The 21,928-nt window shown below is 40.8% G+C and overlaps 1 protein-coding gene across 5 annotated transcripts in view; it reads right to left on the bottom strand.

Annotated features, from left to right (window-relative positions):
- The window catches only part of LOC140719661 (tyrosine--tRNA ligase, cytoplasmic-like), a 117,910-nt gene that overhangs the window by 72,630 nt on the left and 23,352 nt on the right, over nucleotides 1-21,928 (bottom strand). For 2 of the 5 annotated variants that reach the window (XM_073034446.1, XM_073034447.1), the window contains exons 7-12: nucleotides 18,454-18,546; nucleotides 17,417-17,552; nucleotides 12,102-12,187; nucleotides 10,949-11,087; nucleotides 8,974-9,068; nucleotides 7,198-7,391 (exon numbers count right to left, since the gene is read on the bottom strand). In XM_073034446.1, the coding sequence (XP_072890547.1) occupies nucleotides 7,198-7,391; nucleotides 8,974-9,068; nucleotides 10,949-11,087; nucleotides 12,102-12,187; nucleotides 17,417-17,552; nucleotides 18,454-18,546 (743 nt within the window). Of the gene's footprint in view, nucleotides 1-2,428; nucleotides 3,499-7,197; nucleotides 7,392-8,973; nucleotides 9,069-9,554; nucleotides 9,877-10,948; nucleotides 11,088-12,101; nucleotides 12,188-17,416; nucleotides 17,553-18,453; nucleotides 18,547-21,928 lie in introns of those variants that run through there. The other 3 variants (XR_012096974.1, XM_073034445.1, XM_073034448.1) reach the window with 3 other exon arrangements.

Genomic DNA, 21,928 nt, shown 5'->3' with positions numbered 1-21,928 from the left:
TAGATGTCAGAGACACTGGTTGCTAGTTATTAAAGTCAAAGTCAAATTTCTTATCAAAATACATATATCAAAACACATTGAAAATGTTGCAGGAATTCAGCAGGTCAGGTAGCATCTATGGAAGGGTAACAACATTCAATGTTTCAAACCAATGTGTGAGATATTAATTCATTCTGAATTTATATCCTGCCTGCAGAGAATTCAGGCATGCAGTTTTCCCCTATGTTTTGTTTTATTGTATAATCAGCACAGACAATGGCCCTTTCTGCCTTCTGTCATTTCTGTTGAATGGATCCTGTGACCAATTTGAGCTTCAGATGAGGCCTCCAACGTAGGCCCAAATTGGGAATTAGTCTTATGTCCTTTTTACTTTCTCAGGTCCATCGAGCATTATCCTGTTCATCCAGGTTTCTAGAGAATGGACTTCCCTTAATTTCTAGTTTGTAAGGTTAAGCTTGATACTTTACTGACATAGAGGTTATTAGGTAATGATACTCTTATTTATCCATTTAATCAGTGATGTCCGTTCCTATGGTCATGGCTGTTAATTCGGTTTTATGGGCCCTTACAGGTTATGATGGCGGTAGCAGTGACTCTGAGTGTGAAGGTGCCATGATGAATGAACAGGAACCCAGATGCCCACTGATGCCTGATTTTTGGCTGATCATCCAAATTCATCAAGATAGAGTTGAAGTTTACTCTCATACACGGTGAGAATAAGATGCCATTTCAATAATGGGATATTCCTCCTCACTGTCTAGGTGATTGAAAGTACTGGGAAAATTTGTATCTTAATCTCTGAAGAAATAATGTCTGTTGATACCTTGTGTAGCCTGTCTATTAGGTAAGTTAAATGATTCATCGTTATGTCATTTACTTTCCAACATTTGAGCTCGGCAAATTTGAAATTTTCCAATACAATATAATTTAATTAAATTTAATGTCAAGCTTTTAATTAATTTGTTAACCCATCTCCTTTATGATTTTTTTCAAATGAAAATGCGCCAACTCCACACAGTTTTAAAAAAAATTGATATATTTTTCTAGAAACCTTATTGGGATGAAGGATGAATCTACAGCTGAAAAAGAGGAAGAACTGGAGTATTTGCACTTGCATCGAACAGTAGTTAAAAAAATTGGCGAGATTTGTCGTGTAGTCAATCAGGTAATTGATGAATGTGAGGTAGAAAATTGTTTTGCGTTTTCAAAATCAAAGTTACATTTATTGTTATATGCACAAGTACTTGTGTGTACAGATGCAATGTAAAGCTTCCTTGTAGCAGCACTGCATGCACATAGCATTATATAAACAATATTCACAAGGAAAAACATGCTAAACAAAGAAGTCTATTGTATTGCAAGGTGAACAAAGTAGTTGTAGTGATACTAAACTCTAGTGATTAGGGTTAAGGCTGATTTATACTCTGTGTAGCAGCCTAGGCCGTAGCCTTCGTAAGTGGCCTATGCCATTGTGAGTATACCTGTGCGTTGGTGTGTCTACGTTGCTTTGCAATTCACCGCCAAAACACTAGTTGGCGGTGGGGTTTCTCTGCCATTGTGTAGAGTTTATTCGTGTACTTCAAACAATGGTGACTGACCTGGAGCTAATAAATGTTGAACAAGGGTAACTTTTATTGAAATTACTGCAATGCAGAAAAGAGAGAAGATGTCGGAGGAGATGGTATGTACGACCATTGAACGGATTGAGGCAGAAGGAGGGTGAATACTCTGTGCTTGTCCGGCCACTGCGAGACATGGACAAGGAAATGCATTTCAAATATTTTCCTATGTTGGCAGGTAGATTTGACAATTTGGTTCATCGTCTGCAACCATTTATTTCGCATCAGTGTACTCACAATATGCCTATAGATAGGAGAAAATGCGATGCTACCAAGTGGACCAATCATAGTTGTTGCGTTCTGCGTTGCCGCGACGCGCAGTTACATTTTTGGAGAGGTGCGCATCCGGCTATGGCGTAGGGTACAGCATAGGTTACGCGGCTACGCTGTACCTAACAGCATTAATTTGACGCAGAAGTATAAATCAGCTTTTATGCTGGTAGATCCAAGAATTGAATAGTTGAAGGGAAGTACTTTGATCGTGGTGATGTGGGACTGGAGGCTTCTGCACCTCCTGTTCAGCAGTAGCTGCGAGAAGATAACATGGCTTGGACTGGTGGGATCTTTGATAATGCTTTCTGGAAGTAGCACCTGCTGTAATACCAGTAGTGTAGAGGCATGTGACCATGATTTATTTAGCTGAATCCATTACTCCCTGCAACTTCTTGTGTTCCTGTGCATTTGAATTGTCATAGTAGACCATGATGTAAGCAGCGATTCCTTTGGTGATAACAAGAATCAACCTGTGTGTCAGTCATTCAAGGGAACCATGTCTGAGAAATGACCAGCCAAGCTTTGTTGCCTTAGGCACTGTAGGAAAAGATTTAATAAGCTAATTGGGTATGAAGTGCAAGTCCATTTGTTAATTCACCTTGTTTCCCCATGTTTGAAGCTACTTTCCCACTGCCTTGCCAAACTGAATCCCATCGTATAGCTGCTCACAGTCATTCAACAACCAGCAATCCTCATCCTTTTCCTGCACTCTTGTTTATACCTCTCCATTTATTCATCCACTGTTTGTACTTCCTCCAGCACTGCAGGAGTGTGATTCATCTATCCCGTGGTTATAAGTGTACCACCACATTGATTGGTGAATATTTAACTTCTTACTTGAACGTGTGACTGTTCTATCCTCTCTTGAGAGAAAAGAGAATGCAATTCAGAGCAGAAGGTCAAAGCTAGAAGTAGATCTATAAATAGACTAGCACGAAGGTGAAGAGGGCTTGGTTTGCATGAAGGAAAGTAAGATTTCTTTAACAAAAAAGTACTTACGCTGAAGAGGTTGTGGCCACAATTTCAGAATGCCTTTGGTGAGATATAACATGGGGACATCTGGAGAACAGAGTGATACAGAGTAGCACAGAGGAAAAATTTGCTTAAAAACTGACATGGAGAAACTAAGTTGGGGATATTTAACAATATAGGAAAGAGTTGCATTTGCACATTACATTTCATAAACAGTGTCAGATCATTCAGAATGCAGTCTGTTTGGGAGATCAGCCCTGGCAAGTGAAACATTTATCATTATTCTTATATGTTTTTATACGACCCTCAGGATGTCTGTACCAGTGTGCTGGTTGTAATTGAAAGCAAGAGTAATGGAAGAGACTGTGACTTTCTCAGCCACTGACGGTAATTATGTCCGTCTGCCAGGTACTGCAGGCTTTCTTCCAGGAATTTGCTGATGTCTGTTGCATTTAGATGTGAAAAGAGCCTGCAGGAGTACCACCTAGAAATCTGACATAAGTCTGCTTTCCGTGATTGCAATCTTTCATTACCCATCTCCCACCTTTGCACTCTGTCAGTACTGCAACAATCTTCCTCTTCTGGCTTGCTGTTCCGTCAACTTGAAAATGCTCTTGCAACACAAGACCTCTCCCTTGGATAGAGCACGAGCACCATCAGTAATCAATAAGCTTCATATTTGGACATAACAATCACCAATAACAGTACACATCTGAACTGTAGCTTAACTGATCAGACAAATGAAAACAAAGTTGAAGTCCTACAAACCTGAAGAGTGACATTAAATTTAGATGTTTAATTTTAGAACATGTCATTCAGGAGGTTAATTGCTGTGATGACTACTTGTCTGCCTATAGTAATTAAAACCCCAACTTTGACCATTGTATCCAAGAGAATGCAGACCACAGAGCAGCTATAATTGAAAAATCATTTTCTTTTTGAGGCCAACAAACTTCCCCCTTCTGTCATCAGTAATCATCAATTCTAGAGGTTTAAACATTCCCCATTTAGTTTGAAATACTATCATTACTTTAGTGATTGACATTTCTATTGGAACAAAAGGTATCAAAGGTGATAATTGTGATTCTCAAATTTATGACATAATTAAATCAACATGTACAAAAGAGCACAGCATCTGCAGTGTACTTTGTGTTTATTATGCCATAGTTATTTGGTCATAAGTGCCATTGAAGTTTCTGTATCATTTTTTAAAAGCAATCATTTTGTCCTACAAATATTATTGTTATTGATGTGTACATATAGCAAGAATCTGAGATTCCAAAGCATAAAACTTTGATTGTGGGCTCAGCACTGACCTGTTCTATTATCCCCATGTTAACATTTCCCTTTGTCTGTCAAAAATGTTTATTAATACTTTTAACCAAAATATACACATCGCATTAACTGACACTCTTATGCTGAGTTTCATATTCTTACTGATGCTGTCTTGTGACTTTATTATGACATCAGTAACTTGATGTGTCTCCTGTTTTAGTTTAATTGGCAAGACTGAAGAAACATACTAATGGGAGAAATAATGAAAAATTGAGTATTTATTTATTTAGAGATCCTCCACCGAACAGGCACTTCTGGGCCACTGAGCTGCACCATGCTGCAACCCATCTATCTAACTCTCACCTTTTCACAGGACCATTTCCAGTGACCAATTAACCTACTAACCAGTACATCTTTGGACTGGCGGCGAAAACTGGAGTACCTAGAGAAAACCCATGTGCTCATGGGGAAAATGTACAAACTTCTTATAGAGGATGATGAAATTGAACTCTGATCTCTGGGACGCCCTGTACTGTAGTAGCATCATGCCAACCATTGTCCTACTATGGTGCCCCAATGTGAGATATTGGTGGAATTCGAATATCGGGTTCATGGGATATTAAAAGTAGTAGGCTAGATCATCTAAGTAAATAAACACGTTCATCCCTCCCCACTGATCTCCCTCCTGGCACTTATCCTTGCAAGCGGAACAAGTGCTACACCTCCTCCCTCGCTACCATTCAGGGCCCTAAACAGTCCTTCCGGTGAGGTGACACTTCACCTGTGAGTCTGCTGGGGTTATGTACCGTGTCCAGTGCTCCCAGTGTGGCTGCCTGTATATTGGTGAGATGCAGCGTAGATTGGGAGACTGCTCCACTGACTACCTACGCTCTGTCCGCCAGAAAAAGCGAGATCTCCCAGTGGCCACCCATTTTAATTCCATTGCCCATTTCCATTCCAATATGTCTATCCATGGCCTCCTCCAATGTCATGATGAGGCCACCCTGAAGTTGGAGGAACAACACCTTTGTATTCCATTTGGATAGCCTGATGGCATGTACATTGATTTCTGGGACTTCCAGTAATGCCCCCCACACCCCCCTTCACCATTTCCCATCCTATTTTCCCTCCCTCACCTTACCTCCTTGCCAGTCCATCGCCTCCCTCTGATGCTTCCCCCCCCCTTCTTTCTTCCATGCATGGACTTCTGTCGCTTTCACTAGTTTACTTACCAGCTTTTTACTTCATCCCTCCCATGTCAGGTTTCACCTATCACCTTGTGTTTCTCTCTCTCTCTTCCCTCCCCCCACCTTTTAAATCTCCTACCCAGCGTTTTTTCTCCAGTCCTGCCAAAGGTTTTTGGTCCAGTACTCTTTTCCTAGCTGCTGCCTGGCCTGCTGAGTTCCTTCAGCATTTTGTGTGCGTTAATACAAAAGCAAATTAATTTTGTTATCCAAAGAGATCAGACTGAGTTCCACAACAAGGTCCTAAGGAACACCATTATCAATTTCCTTCCATCTGAGATCTTTTTAATTTCAACTCTTGGCAGCCCTCTTATCAGTTTTTAATTCAATTTCTCCTATGCCCCTATTTTAGTAACATTAAATATTCTTCAGGTGTCCACTGTGTTAAATCCACCAAAGGCTTTCTGGAAATGTTGCTAAACTCTGTGAACATAAATGTTATTTTATCAAAGAACTCTTATTTTCACTTATGTATACCAACTTGGCAGCATTTAATTACTTTCTCTTCTGCAGGATATTTTGTAATTAAACTTTTAATTAAAGATTACAAAATTGACCCAACCATTGCTGTTAAGTAAGTTCAATTATAATGGTCTAGGCTAGCTTCATGTTGTTTGCAATAGTTATAATATTGGCCACTTACAAATCTTAATGGAACTCTAAATATAATTTCTCTTTTAGCTCTTGTGCATTTATTTCAGAATCCTTTTTAATTTTCAGCCACTTTGTTCTACTTCAGGTTAAATCGATTCTCCAATCCTCTTTTCATTAACTAAATAATCTCTCTCAAATTGCTTTTGACTGTATTAGAATTTACTTCCACCCAAGTATTCCATCACTTCGTGAGTAGTAGAGCAAAATATGTGTAAAGTAGCGAGAATACTGGTGGATTCCTGCTTATCCTTTAGCAGGTCTCTGTGCACTGATATCCAAGAGTGAATCAAAGTGAGATTGGTACAGACCAAATCCTAGTGCAGTACCGAATGAATGAGGATCAGTTTCTTATTATTCATTGTCACCTAGTATCCACTGTGACATTGCCAACCTAGCAGTTACTGTAGTCTTGACTAAACATTTTATAAGCATAAACATTTTTTCTGGCCTCAGACCATGATGATAATGATGATATCTGGCCTGCAAGGTGGTGGCGAACACTGGGCATTCATTTTTGTTTTTTTTTGTGTACTTTCTCTGTTTCTCATAGCGCTAACTGCTTCAGGATCTACATGACAGTCATGTATGTAATTCATTACTTGTGGCTGAGAGTGAAGAAGATATTTGGAAGAATGAAACCCCCTATACTTCATATCGACCACGGATTATTGCCAGTGATGGTATGCAACTACTTTCCTAATCTGTGCCCTTTATATATACAGTATGTTTGTTTTAATGGTCTGCTTTGGTCCATCTTTCAGTTATGTAGAAGTACAGGCAAATCTGTAGAACCAATCCAAGATATTTTAAGAATCTTTTCCAAATATTCTTGTAACTTAATCCTTTATATCGTTTTTTGATTGGGACAAGTGAAGTTGAGCGAACTTATCGCCATTGGTTCAAGAGCCTGATGGCTGAGGTAGTAACTGTTCCTGAACCTTGCCGTGTTAATTTAATATTGTACATTCTGAAATTCTGATTATAAAACTAACAGCTGGTGAAGTATAAAGCAGCAGCAAAACATTAATGATACCAGCTAACTACACATTTTATTATTTGGCAGTCAGTCCGTTCTTTATCAAAAATGTATAATGTAGCCGTCAAGCTAGGGTTTATAATGCTTTTAAACTTTAATTATTGGGAAAAAAAATCCTACTCACATGGACGCACAAAGCAACATGGCTTGAGATTCAATTCCTCGCATCTTCTGTGGCTTCAGATTACATAGCAATACCACGCCTCGATTCTGGAGCTCCTCAGCAGAAATGTACTGCACTAACCCACTAACAACCGTCCGTGGCTCTGCTTCTCCAATGTCCACTTTCTCCACATACAGACTCTCTGCATCAGGATGCTAGGGTAAACAAAATACAATTGATAATAAACAATTTCTTCGACAACCTTAAGGTTTTTAAAAGATCATACCAGGAATCATGCATTAGGCTAGTTTATTATGATATACAATTGAAAATTAATACAGTAAGGGAATTAACAGTGTATCTAGAGGCAAGGCCATATTAAGAAATTCTTAGTGCCAAATTTAGAGCCTCTAAAGTAAACTGCCTAAAAATAAGCTCAAAGTACATAATGTAGGATATCATGAGAAGGAATATTATCAAGCCTTCTTGATAAATGAAGTGTGAAAACAGTCACAGCTAGGAGATAACATTTGATATTAGGCAATAATAGTATGTAATGCTGAAAGTACCTCAGAAAGGTCATTGATATTTGCGGTGAAAGGGGGAAAGAATAATCTTTCATTAAAGAATGGATGGCACTGAGTATTTTTTTCCAGTAAACAGCGAAGTGGAATTGTTAGCTTTCCTTGAGAAAGGAAAAGATATCCAAGAAAAATGAAGATTAATGTATTCTACAGAAGCTGGAATGTCAGCAAAGCTGACAGTCAGAAGAATTAAAATAGTCAAAAGGTCAGGGAAGTATTGCAGTTTCTCTAAGTTAGAATTGGTTTTAAGAAAGAAGATTATCACAAGTCAAAAGAACCCAAGCAATGAAAAGAAAAAATTAAAACTATAAAGAAAAAGGAGGGAAAAGTAATTTAAACTACACTTCTAGACAATCAGGGAAAGTGAGTCAACTAGCAGCACTAAACCATGCAAACCTTTCATGGGTCTGCCAACATTGATTCACTAGTGAGTTCTGTTCCAATTCAGACTGCCGAGGCTTTCATGTGTCAGAACACTGTAAAGTGGGCAGACTAGAATAAACCCTAGTATACGAAGCAGCATAACCATGCCCACAAGCTTTACTAACTATCACAGCTGTCTAGAACTTTGTTTGTACAGGTCAGACCAGACCTGGGAAAGTAAGCCCATTTATTTGAAAGTTAAGGAGATGAACTTGCAGGGTTTCCAGAAGCCTTCAGCTTTGGAGCATAGCCTGCCAAGCAATGAAACTCAACCAGCAAATTTTGGACTTGTGTGTTTGTGTTCTGAACTTCCAGGCAGTTATTTCAGGTGAGGAACAGGGTATAAATGCCTATTTTACTAAGTGGATATGCATATATTTCTGTATAACTGTATTCTTAGCAAATTGAAAAACAATGGAACTGCTTCCTTTCAAAAACCTTCCAGACCCGAGACAAAATGACAGGAAAAAAAAACTGGCTGAATCGAAAGTTTGCTACATTTGCAGTATTTTCTGGATCTATGTTCTCAACTTAAAAGCTTAACTATGCTTGAAAGTAAGAACTTTTCATTTTTGTATACAGGATACGTCCAGGAATCCGTATCAGATATAACATGGACAAAGTATACTTCTTGTACCTAACACTTCACAACCACAATACTGATCTAATATAGCAGTCACTTGTTTGTCCCAGCAACCAATTATTAAAGGCAGTGCCATATACCTGATAGAAAGGTAAAGAAGGGGCACATTTCAGTGATAGCTAGAAGTCCTCTGTGCTTCTAACTTACCTTCTCCACACTGATAATCCTTCCAACTCGAATATCAAGCCTAGAAGGCCTAATGTCATCATCATCATCAACAGCTGGTCCTTTGGGAGCTCCCTCTGGAAGTTGTATTGGAGAAAGGCAACTTGAAAATACACACCTTTTGTTAAGATTTGTTCAAAGTTATGCTCCTTCAAAAATAATACTGGCAGAAAATCATTTCTATAAATAGAGAACAGGAAAAAACTGCTGGAAGACCTCCGTGGGTTGAGGAGCATCTGTGGACGCAGAGGGATAGCTGGTGCTTCAGGTCAAACTTCTGCGTCAGGACGAAGAGTGGCAGTCGGTATAAAGAGGCGAAAGGGAGGGGTGAAACAGACTCATCCACCTAGCACTGCCCAACCCAGCAAGATCCTCCAGTAGCTTGTTATTTGCTCTGAATTCCAACAATTAAAGTCTCTTGTGTCTTCAAACTCATGCCTATGTTCCGAATCAGGAAGGGCTGCTCGCAGCGCCAATTGTTATGGACGGAAAATTATCCGACCAAGCAGGAACGTGGTATCAGAGAAAATGTACCCGCGACAAGAATGAGACTAGACCACGGATCACAGTATTACACTTGTTTATTGGTAAGGTAAAATATTAGCATAAATGACACTTCATTGCGGAAAGCGGCTTAGCTTAACTACCCACGGCTGTGCAACTGCCCTTTTCCCAATACAAGCAATACTTATCAACGTGTGGTTAATCCCACTCCCACACGACTCATACGAGGCCAGGAACAGGTGTGATGAAGCACCCACGCCAGCGAACGCGGTCTTCACCTGGGATGTTTCGTCCCCACCTGGGGTTCCTTCTGGTCTTGCTAGTTGTTGTCCTCTCCCTGTCGTCCTGCACCTCACAGCCCCTGGCCCCTTTATATATCCCCTTAGAACAATGAGAACAATAGATATCTTCTTAGAACAATGACATCCTGTACAATGCCTCTACATGCCTACACGGACAAGGATATCCTGTACAATGCCTCTACATGCCTACATGGTACAGTTACCACAGGACAATATAGAACGCGTTGCGGTTGACGAGCTGGGACCGATTGCATTGTCCCATTTCCTGGCCCGACGCCATCCATTCTGCTACATTAACAACCCACTACCCCACCAAATACCACCTGCTCAGTGGGACAAGTCCCACAGTCTTTTCCTACAATACAAGGTCAAACTTCTGCGTCAGGACGAAGAGTGGCAGTCGGTATAAAGAGGCGAAAGGGAGGGGTGAAACAGACTCATCCACCTAGCACTGCCCAACCCAGCAAGATCCTCCAGTAGCTTGTTATTTGCTCTGAATTCCAACAATTAAAGTCTCTTGTGTCTTCAAACTCATGCTTATGTTCCGAATCAGGAAGGGCTCAAGACAAAAATGCTTTCACTTTTATTCTTCAGCTTTGACTTGCAGAAATGCTCCAATGAATCCATTACATTCTAGGCATATTAGTTGAAATTAATCATAAGGCTGAGATATAATGAGGCTGACATTGGTCTCTTGTGATGGTACTAAATGAACATTAGGAATTCACATTCACTTTTACCCCCCCCCCCCCAACCAATTTCTCCTCAAATCATTTACTCACCCGATTCTGGGTCTGCAGGCTCCTTCTTCTATTATACCAGGTGTTATTATTCTGTGTTTAAATTCTAACAGCTTTCAATCAATCCCTTCCTCTGCCACCAATTAATCACCTCTCCTGCCTATCCCCTCCCCCACCCCTTGATCTTTCCTCTGATTGGTTTTCCACCCTCCCCCCCACCTTCTTTATGGGGCCCCTGCCCCCTCCTTCTGCAGTCCTGACAAAGGGTCTCGGCCCAAAACATTGACTGCTCATTTCAACGGACGCTGCCCGATCTGCTGAGTTCATCCAGCTTGTTTGTATGTGTTACAATTAACTTGTTTCCTTCCTGTTAAACAAGGCAAAGAATCAATTTGACTAAAATCTACTCACTTGGTTGCTTCTTAGGCACAGGATAAGCTTCTTGGATTAGTTGTTGCATCTCTGGAGTCTGAAACTTCTTCCTGATTGGGTCCAACAGCTTATTTAACATGACTTCCACAGAATCCTTCAGGTCCCCAGGATGGATAGTCTGAGGAGAAAATGTTTTAATCTATTAATACACATAAATACTAACTAAAAGTGGTTATTCATGCAAGTAACACTGCACCTGCCAAACTCTAAACAGGAATTAAATTGCAGCTTCAGGAGCAGTAGACATCAATGAGCAAGCTTCACAGAAGGTTGGGTCTCACACAGTGAATGGTAGGGCACTGAGGAGTGTGGTAGAACTAAGGGATCTGGGAATACAGGTCCATAATTCATTGAAAGCGGTGTCACAGGTAGATAGGTCATAAAGAAAGCTTTTGGCACTTTGGTCTTCATAAATCAAAGTATTGAGTACAGGAGATGGGATGTTATGGTGAAGTTGTATAAGATGTTGGTGAGGCCTATTTTGGAATATTGTGTGCAGTTTTGGTCACTAACCTACAGAAAAGATGTAAACAAGTTTGAAAGAGTACAGAGAAAATTTACAAGGATGTTGCTGGGTCTGGAGGACCTGAGTTATAAGGAAAGATTGAATAGGTTAGGACTGTAATCCTTAGAATGTAGAAGATTGAGAGGAGATTTGACAAAGGTACAGAAAATTATGTGGGGTATAAATAGAGTTAATATAAGCAGGTGTCTGAGGTTAGGTGGGTCTACAACCAGGGTTAAAGGTGAAAGATGAAAAGTTTAAGGAGAACATTAGGAGAAACTTCTTCACTCAGAGGGTCGTGAGAGTGTGGAATGAGCTGCCAGCACAAGCGGTGCATGCAAGCTCAATTTCAATGTTTAATAGAAGTTTGGATAGGTACATGGATGGTAGGGGCATGGAGGGCTATGGTCCTGGTGCAGGTGATGGGAGTAGACAGGTTACATGGTTTTGGCATGGACTAGATGGGCTGAAGGGCCCCTCTGTGCTATACTTCTCTGTTGTCTCCTTCTATAACAAGCATAAATTAAGTATTCAAAACAAGATATATCCAAAGTTATATCTTGAAATACCACAAAGTAACAAGTTTAATAATCTTTGTTAATATTACAGGAATTAATGTTAAATTACTTGATCACGGAAGTCACTTTCAAGTTGATCATATTTTACATAGGTCTTCTTGCCACCCCACTTTTCATCTCTCAAAACTACAAATTCTGAAAGGGAGCAGAAAAAAATACATTTTATTGCAGTTGAACAGAAATAAAACTAGTGTTTAAAAATAAATAACGTATACATCAACTATCCTCTAAGTCAGGGGTTCCTGACCTGGGTCCACAGAACCCTTGATTAATGGTATTGGTCAATGGCACAAAAAAAGACACTTGCTCTAAGTTTTGACTGACATACAATATTGCAATAGTAAATCCCTTTAGTCATTCAAAATTAAACTTCCCGTTCCTCCAGTCACAGGTGCAATACAAAGCATATAAAAAGCACAATAGGAAAAGTGGGCCTCCATTCAATATGAAATTGGCTGAGCTACCTTTGATTGTAACTCCTTTTCTGTACCAGTTTCCCATAGCTCTCAATTCCTTGATCTTTCAAATATCTACAGACAGCTTAATACATCCAATAATATGGCCTCCGCCACCCTCTGGTGCTAGGAATTCCAGTAATTTGTTACCTCCCGAGAGAAGAAATGTATGTGCATCTAATTTTCTCCCTTATTTTTGCTGCCATAACCCCTTGTTTGTGACTCTTCCACCATGAAGTCATCTCAATATCCACCCTGTTAATTCCATTCCGGATATTGTATGTGAATAAGGTCATCTCTTCTTCTGAATTACAAATCCAAACAGTCTAGCCTTTCTGGCTAGGATAAAATAACTGAAGCGCAATGGCAACTTTCTGAATTCTGTGAAAGACTTGGTAAGCGACATAGTAGTCCAGATTTCATGAGGAAATGTTGAGAACATTATCAAGAATTGATTAATATTATCTTGTGTAACTGACACCTACATCAGTGTTTCTGTAAATGTGAATGTGGCAATCAAGGTGTTGGTGTAGATGGAGCCTTGATGGACAGTGTGCCGAAGCTGTAGTTCATTGGAGCAATGACTCCTCTTTGGGTAGGGAAACTGTCCAAGGATCCTGCGCTGCGTGGGAGTAGGCATAGCAAAAACTCTAGAGGAAAACAATTCCAATGAATTTTGGGAAAATGATCTAAATTTTTTAAAACATCAGTGCACCAGATGCATTTAATTTTCTAAAAAACTAATGACAACATTTTAATAATTTGTAATGGTTTTGTGGGAGCAGGTGGTGGATGATTGTATGAGCAATTGGTACGCGTCACAAATCCTGACTGGGTGACCACTGAAGTCAAGCAGACAATCTCTGAAGAGAATTGGTAATGGCTGGGGTCTCCTGTCTTGTAAAAAAAGGAGGAAATGGCAAACCAATTCTGCCAAGAACAACATGATCATGGAAAGACCATAATCACCCACGTTATATGACACATCACATAACAACGAATGAATAGTTTTTAGAAGTCTGAAGCATTCAGTTACACTTCCAGCTGAATTGAAGAGTAAGAATGTTTCTGTGAATGGAAGTTTTTTTTTTAATGAAAGTAGCTCACTTTGATTGCACTGTATGAACTTCTTCTACATCTAACTAGGACCCTGCCATGCAATATCAGAATAGGGTCCCACCCACCAACCTTCAAGCCAAGATTTTATCAGGCAAGTTTGTAAATCTTTCTGGCAAGTTGCAAATTCTACCCTATTGCAATGCAAGTACAGGAAAGTGCACAGAGTGGAGGAGCAAAAAAAAAGTACTTGAAAGATAAGAAAAGGAAAAATTAGAAATTTATTTCTGGAGTTAGAGGAAGCACTTGGAGATATGTTGCATCTTAGATCACCGCCAACCACTTGAACAATGCTTTCTGTACATTGGAGATTTACTGCTCCCTGGCTATTCTTCAAATTGATACTCATGTCCCAAAAGGAGTAGTGTCAAATGTTTTTGGAAATTAAATAATGGCTGATCACTATATCAAATGCACTTATCAATGTTTGAACCTGCTGTCCCATCTCACTACATTTTACATCAGTCTTTATTGTGAAAGATACTAGCAGTATGCCAGAAATTCGACTGTGTCAGAGAGGCAGAAGTGAGTGTAGTTGCCGTTACTAAGGAGATCACTTGGACCAGATGGACAATACCCCAGGGTTCTGAAAGACATAGCTGAAGAGATTGTGGGTGCATTAGTAATGATCTTTCAAGTATCATGAGATTCTGGAATGGTTCCAGAGGACTGGAAAACTGCAAATGTCACTCCACTCTTTGAAAGGGAGTGCGGGAGGCAGAAGAAAATAAATTATAGGCAAGATAGCCTGACTTCAATGGTTAGGAAGAAGTGGGAATCCATTAAGAATGAAGTTTCGTGCTACTTGGAGGTACATGATAAAGTAGGCCAAAGTCAGCATGGTTTCCTTAAGGGAAAATCTTGTCTGACAAACAGAGGAAATAACATGCAGTATATATAGACAGAGTCAGTGGATGTTGTTTACTTAGATTTTCAGAAGGTCTCTGACATGGTACCACACACGAAGCTACTTAATAAGATAAAATTACAGGAAAGATACGAGCATCAACAGAAGATTGGCAAAAGCCAAGAGATGGAAAAAAGGGGACCTATTTTGAACATACCAGATTCAGCAATCAAACCTGAAGGCTTCACCAATTCACAACTTGGACTGAACTGCAGATTCAGAAAAGGCAAAAGATAGGAGTGTGTCTTTCATGATAAACTCGCTGTGGTGCTCGTACCACAGGGGGATGTGTCATACTCTAGTTCCTCCAACCTGAAACATCTCATAATTAAGTGCCAACTGTTCTATTTAACAAGGAAGTTCTCCCTGATCGTTACCGCAAATGGCCGACTGTAATCAGACATGAATGCATCTTGCCATCAACAAACAAAAAATAGTCCACCCTGACACATTTCAAATCATAGTCAAGGGACTTAAATCAGGCTTGTTTGAAGAAATCTCTGCCCAATAACTATCAGCATATAATCTACACCACCAGACATCCCAACACACAAGACCACTGCTATACTACGATAAGGAATACCCAACGTTCCATGCCCAGACCACATCTTGGGAAATCTGATCACTTGGCTGCCCTTCTCCTACCTGCACGCAGATAGAGGCTAAAGACAAGGCTCTTTAGCTCTAAGAACAACAAAGAGGTCTTTGTGGGAGGCAGTGACAGGATTGCTTCAAGTCAGTGAACCGGAAAGAACACACCACGGGCATCATGGACTTCATAAGAACAATCGTGAACTAGTGTATCGCCCACTAAATCATTCAGGCTTCCCCATTCAGAAGCCCTGGATGAACCATGAAATCTGCAATCTGCTGAGGGCCAGATCAGTGGCACTCAGGTCTGGTGACCAAGATACAAGAGGTCATGTATGATATCCAGAAAGCCATCTCACAGGTAGAGTGGCAATTCCAGACTAAACTTCAATCATTGAAGGATGCTCAATAGCTGTGGCTGGGCTTGAATGCTATCACCTCTTACAAAGTGAAACCAAGCGATATAGGTAACAAGGTTTCGCTTTCAGATGAGTTCAATGCCTCTTATGCTCACTTTGACCATAAAAACATGGAGGAATCTCCATGAACTCCCACAACCCTTCAGTGACCCTGTGATTTCGGTCTGAAGCCGACATGAGAACATCCTCCAGGATGGTGAACCCACAGAAATTATTCTGCCCAGATGACGGACCTGTCCAAGTACAAAAGACCTATACTAATCAACTGGCTGGAATGTTCACCGATATCTTTAACCTCTCACTTCAGCAGTCTGAGATACTCACCTGCTTCAAGCAGGCTTCAATTTTACCAGTGCCTAAGAAGAACATGGTAACCAGCCTCAATAACTATTGTCCACTGTTATGTTTTGAGAGGTTGGTAATGAAACCTTTTAACTCCTGAATGAGATGTGACTTGGATCCACTCCAATTTGCTAACCACCACAACAGGTCCACAGCAGATGCCATTTCATTGGCTTTCCAATCACCCCTGGAAAGCAAAGATATTAGGATGCTCTTTATCAACTACAGTTCAACATTCAATGCTATCATCCCCTCAAAACTAAACAATAAGCTTCAAGACCTTGGCTTCAATACCAGCTTGTGCAATTGGATCACTTGCAGACCCCAACTGGTTCGGATAGGCAGTAACATCTTCACCATGATCTGCATCAGCACAGGTATGCTTAGTCTCCTGCTCTGCTTGCTTTACAGTTATGACTGTGTGGCTAAGTGCAGCACCAATGCTATATTCAAGTTTGCTAACGGCACTACTGCCATAGGCCAAATCAGCATATAAGAGGGAGACTAAAAATCTGGCTGCCAGAGAGAGCTGTGGAGGCCAAGTCATCGAGTGTATTTAAAGCAGAGGTTGATAGGTTCTTGGTTAGTCAGAGCATCAAAGGTCACAGGGCAAAGGCAAGAGAATGTAGTTGAGAGGGATAGTAAATCAACCATGATAAAATGGCAGAGCAGACTCGATGGGCCAATTGGCCTAATTCTGCCCTTGTGCCATAAGGTCTTATACACTCCACACATTTGAATCTTTTCCAGAAAAACTACATAGAATATTTAATGCTGCCAACATCATTACTCTTCACAATTTCACCTCCCTCTGCATGCCCCATAGCCCGTACAATACTTTCTCAAATTTCCTTCATTGGTTACTCTTACATTTAATTTCTCCTCATGACTTCCCAGTTAAATATTTTGCTTCCTAAAGCTCTCAGGTGGCATGGTTGCATAGCTGTTAGCACAACCCATTCCAGTGCCCTTGACTGGGGTTCAATTCCCAATGCTGGCTGTATGAAGTTTATACGTTCAATGTGGGTTCCCTCCAGGCGCTCCCATTCCTCCCACATTCCAAAGACATACAAGTTAGGGTTAGTAAGATATTGGCATGCCATTTTGGCACCGGAAGCATGGTGACAATTGCTGCTTGCCCTCAGACTGTTCTGGTTGTTGACACAAATGACACATTTCACTGTATGTTTCGATCTTTAAAATCTTTAATCCTTAATCTCAACCCTCAATCCTACTCTAATCAACATTTTAAACCTTTTGATCTTTTAATTGATATATTTTCTTTGGAAATGTTTGGCAAATGGCTTGACTCAATTTGTTGTACAAGGCTGGCATTTGCTAGGTAACGCCAATGGCATTCTGCATGGCAAATTCACTGCCCATGCAAAGTGGAAATGGCACAATCTCTATTATCGTTCAATCTGGACCAATCCTTAACCAATCAGATAAAGTGACTGTGAAAATAGCATTCAGTTCTGCAAGTACAGGGCAGTGATCATCTTTGGCCAGAAACAGAAGTATAACTTATTCTCACCTCCATACAATGGAAACAAGACATGACTCACAAAGGACAAAACACCATTGTTCTCCACATTGCCAGGTTCACAGAACGCCTTTTTTAACTTCTTTTTTACATCTTCCCTGTTGTCAAGCAGATCAATTTTGGATTCCTAAAAGCAACATTTACTGCATTATCAAAGAGACTACCAAAGCAATTACATTCAGTATTTTGTGTCTTTTGCTTTACTTTTCGTATACAAATATGATAACACCACTATCTTCTTCTAAAATTTCTGTTACATTTCAGACTTGTTACAGAATCAAATTCTGGCTTAACAGTATATAGACTGATTACCCATTCAATGGTTTCTATCTTGTGAGATCCTAGGAATTTTTTTCTAAGAATCAAGACATTAGCAGATATTCATACCACAACATCCATTTTCTAAGCATTAAGGGCAATTTGAGTGGCATGGTAGCATAGTGGTTAGCACAACGGTTTACAGTACAAGTGACCTGGGTTCAATTCCTGCCACTGCCTGTAAGGAGTTTGTTTGTTCTCCTTGTGACTGCCTGGGTTTGCTCCTGATGCTCCGGTTTCTTCCACGGCCCAAAGGCCTACTGGTTGGTAGGTTAATTGGTCACTGTAATTGACCTGTAATTAAGCTAGGGTTAAATCGGGGGTTGCTGGGCGGCATGGCTTGTAGGGCCAATTCCATGTTGTATTTTAATAAATAAATAAAGTTAAACATCACTGTCTTTCCTACTCTCTCCTGACATAGATGGAAGCCATTGAATCCTTCAGGCTTATGATGCAGTTTGGAGTGAACACATTAATCCCATTCCCCAAACACATCAGGGTGACACCTAGAGAACATGATCCCCATTAGATACGATATCATTAGTCTGTATCACCTCGGAGCCATTACTTTCCCTTTCTTGTTGAATTTTATTCTTATTTTTGGATGACGATCAAGTTATGATTTATAACAAGCCATGGGCATTTACAATTTTGTTTCTCAATTAGTAAAATTATCCAGAACAATAGAAAGTGAAATCAAGAGTCAATACCTCTTCTGAGGAGCTCATTTTCCCTCCAGTCAGACCTGGGACCATAGGGTTCATTAAATGAATACGCTTGGAATACCCAAGAGCTGGAAGGTACTGAAGAAAGAACAATTAAGAGTTAAATACATCCAGACACTGCTTGAAGATTTTAGCATTCTGCAACCAAAAGTTGGTGTCCACCTGAACTGAGAGGAGGACTGATAATCTTAAAAAACATTTGCATCATCCTGACAACATTGTTTAGAAAGCTTTATCGTCACAGTATCTCTAAAGATTACTAATAGATTACTTACGAGTTATGTTTAATCCTGTTAAATTTTATAAAGTGGTAACTCTAGATTTAGATGATCAATGAAGTTATGTAATCTAAAGAGTTGTCATTCAGATCTAGCAAGATATCAACATTAATAGCATAGGGTATCATATAGTAATTCCATGTTTAACAATGTGATCAAAAACTAAGCCAATGGATAGTCTCAAAAGTACAAGGAAAATGCAAAGAGAAAGAAGTTGTTACATTTTAGACATTACATTCTATAAATCAACAACTACTGTGCATTGAATTAAGTTATTTAAATTTTACATTTTTATCATCATTTGCTTGGTCTTTGAAGCAACTGAAGCAGCAGCATCTTGAAACAATAACATAGGGAGGGAATATTCAGTGTTTTAAATGAATCTTTAAAATTGCATTTTCCAAGAAGATATTAATATTTCTAAAGATTTAAAATATATGCAATTAATAACCTATCCAGACATCTCCAGCTGCATTACTCATAACATTGAATGCTAGTTCTGGCAAGACCAACAGACACTTGGTCTCATAAAGCACAGAGCATTACAAATTACTTTAGATCAAGTAAAATAACTGAGGTATTATGCTTGTAACATTGGAAACACAGTCATCAGTTTACATATATCAAGTTTCCAAAAAACAGCAATATTATGTTAGTTGGAGTTTATTGAGGACAAAGCTTTATCAGGGCACCAAGAATCACCCATTGTTTTTAGGTTTTATTGTGGGATCCTGGTTTAACATCCTATACGAGAGATGCCAGCTGCAGATGGTGCAGCAAATCCCATCCCTCTAAATCTTGAACTAGAGAAATAACCTAGATTATAAATTCAGATTTCTATGACAAGGTATTCTTAATGTAACTGAACAAAAAAATGCATACTTTTCCAATAAAGTAGATACAAAAATTTCCTGTTGAACTCAGCTGAAAATCAACAGTACTGCAACACAAAATTTGCAATGCTCCTGTGAAAGGACACCCCCCAAATATCATTCTGTAAATAATTCTAACTTTTAAAGTGGAAGTTGAATTCTGGGATGTGCTTTTGCAACCTAATATTTACAGAGTTGTTCTGGCGCAAGAGGACATTCTCGTCTTTGCCAGTTCTAAGTAGATCATTGGATCTGCTCTTACACCTTTGCAAACCAAATTATTCTCCAAGAAAGAGATGCTGAACTTTTCTTCTGCCGGCTCCATCTCCGAGCTTACTTCTTTGACAAGGACTCTCCTACCCCCACCGATGACCCTTTCTCCCGTCTTCAACCCTCCTCCTCTTCATGGACACCCCGCTCTGGTCTTCTGCCTGCTCTGGATCTCTTTATTGCTAATTGCCAACGGGACATCAACCGTCTTGACTTCACCACACCCTGTTCCAATTCCAACCTCACTCCTTCCGAACGCTCTGCTCTCCGCTCCCTCCGCACCAATCCCAACCTCACTATAAAACCTGCTGATAAGGGGGGAGCTGTTGTTGTCTGGCGTACTGACCTCTACCTGGCCGAGGCACAGCGACAACTCTCTGATACCTCCTCTTATTTACCCCTTGATCATGACCCCACTAAGGAGCACCAGGCCATTGTCTCCTATACCATCACCAACCTTATCAGCTCTGGGGATCTCCCATCCACTGCCACCAACCTCATAGTTCCCACACCCCGCATTTCCCGTTTCTACCTCCTACCCAAGATCCACAAACCTGCCTGTCCAGGTAGACCTATTGTCTCAGCTTGCTCCTGCCCCACTGAACTCATTTCTGCATACCTTGACACTGTCTTATCCCCCCTTGTTCAATCTCTTCCCACCTATGTTCGTGACACTTCTCATGCTTTGAATTTTTTAATGATTTTAAGCTCCCTGGCCCCCACCGTCTTATTTTCACCATGGACGTCCAGTCCCTATATACCTCCATCCCCCACCGAGATGGTCTCGAAGCTCTTCACTTTTTTTTGGATTCCAGACCTAACCAATTCCCCTCTACCACCACTCTCCTCTGTCTAGCGGAATTAGTTCTTACTCTCAATAATTTCTCCTTTGGCTCCTCCCACTTCCTCCAAACCAAGGGTGTAGCCATGGGCACCCGTATGGGTCCCAGTTATGCCTGCCTTTTTGTTGGCTTTGTGGAACAGTCCATGTTCCAAGTCTATACCGGTATCCCATCCCCCTCTTTTCCTTCGCTACATCGACGACTGCATTGGCGCTGCCTCTTGCACGCATGCTGAGCTCGTCGACTTCATTAACTTTTCCTCCAACTTTCACCCTGCCCTCAAATTTACCTGGTCCATTTCCGACACCTCCCTCCCCTTTCTTGATCTTTCTGTCTCCATCTCTGGAGACGGTCTATCTACTGATATTTACTATAAGCCTACAGACTCTCACAGCTACCTGGACTATTCCTCTTCCCACCCTGTCTCTTGCAAAAATGCTATCCCCTTCTCACAATTCCTCCGTCTCCGCCGCATCTGCTCTCAGGATGAGGCTTTTCATTCCAGGACGAAGGAGATGTCTTCCTTTTTTAAACAAAAGGTCTTCCCTTCGTCCACCATCAACTCTGCTCTCAAACGCATCTCTCCCATTTCCCGCACATCTGCCCTCACCCCATCCACCCACCACCCCACTCGGGATAGGGTTCCCCTTGTCCTTACCTACCACCCCACCAGCCTCCAGGTCCAACGTATAATTCTCCGTAACTTCCACCACCTCCAACGGGATCCCACTACCAAACACATTTTTCCCTCTCCCCCTCTTTCTGCTTTTCACAGGGATCGCTCCCTATGCGACTCCCTTGTCCACTCGTCCCCTCCGTCCCTTCCCACTGATCTCCCTCCTGGCACCTATCCTTGTAAACGGAACAAGTGCTACACCTGCCCTTACACTTCCTCCCTCACCACCATTCAGGGCCCCAGACAGTCCTTCCAGGTGAGGCGACACTTCACCTGTGAGTCGGCTGGTGTGGTATACTGCGTCCGGTGCTCCCGGTGTGGCCTCTTACATATTGGTGAGACCCAACGCAGACTGGGAGACCGTTTCACTGAACACCTACACTCGGTCCGCTAGAAAAAGCAGGATCTCCCAGTGGCCACACATTTTAATTCCACGTTCCATTCCCGTTCTGATATGTCTATCCACGGCCTCCTCTATTGTCAAGGTGAATCCAAACTCAGGTTGGAGGAACAACACCTCAT

This window comes from Hemitrygon akajei, chromosome 32 (genome assembly GCF_048418815.1).
Source record: "Hemitrygon akajei chromosome 32, sHemAka1.3, whole genome shotgun sequence".
NCBI lineage: Eukaryota > Metazoa > Chordata > Chondrichthyes > Myliobatiformes > Dasyatidae > Hemitrygon > Hemitrygon akajei.
This window is presented reverse-complemented; position numbering and strand designations above follow the sequence as displayed.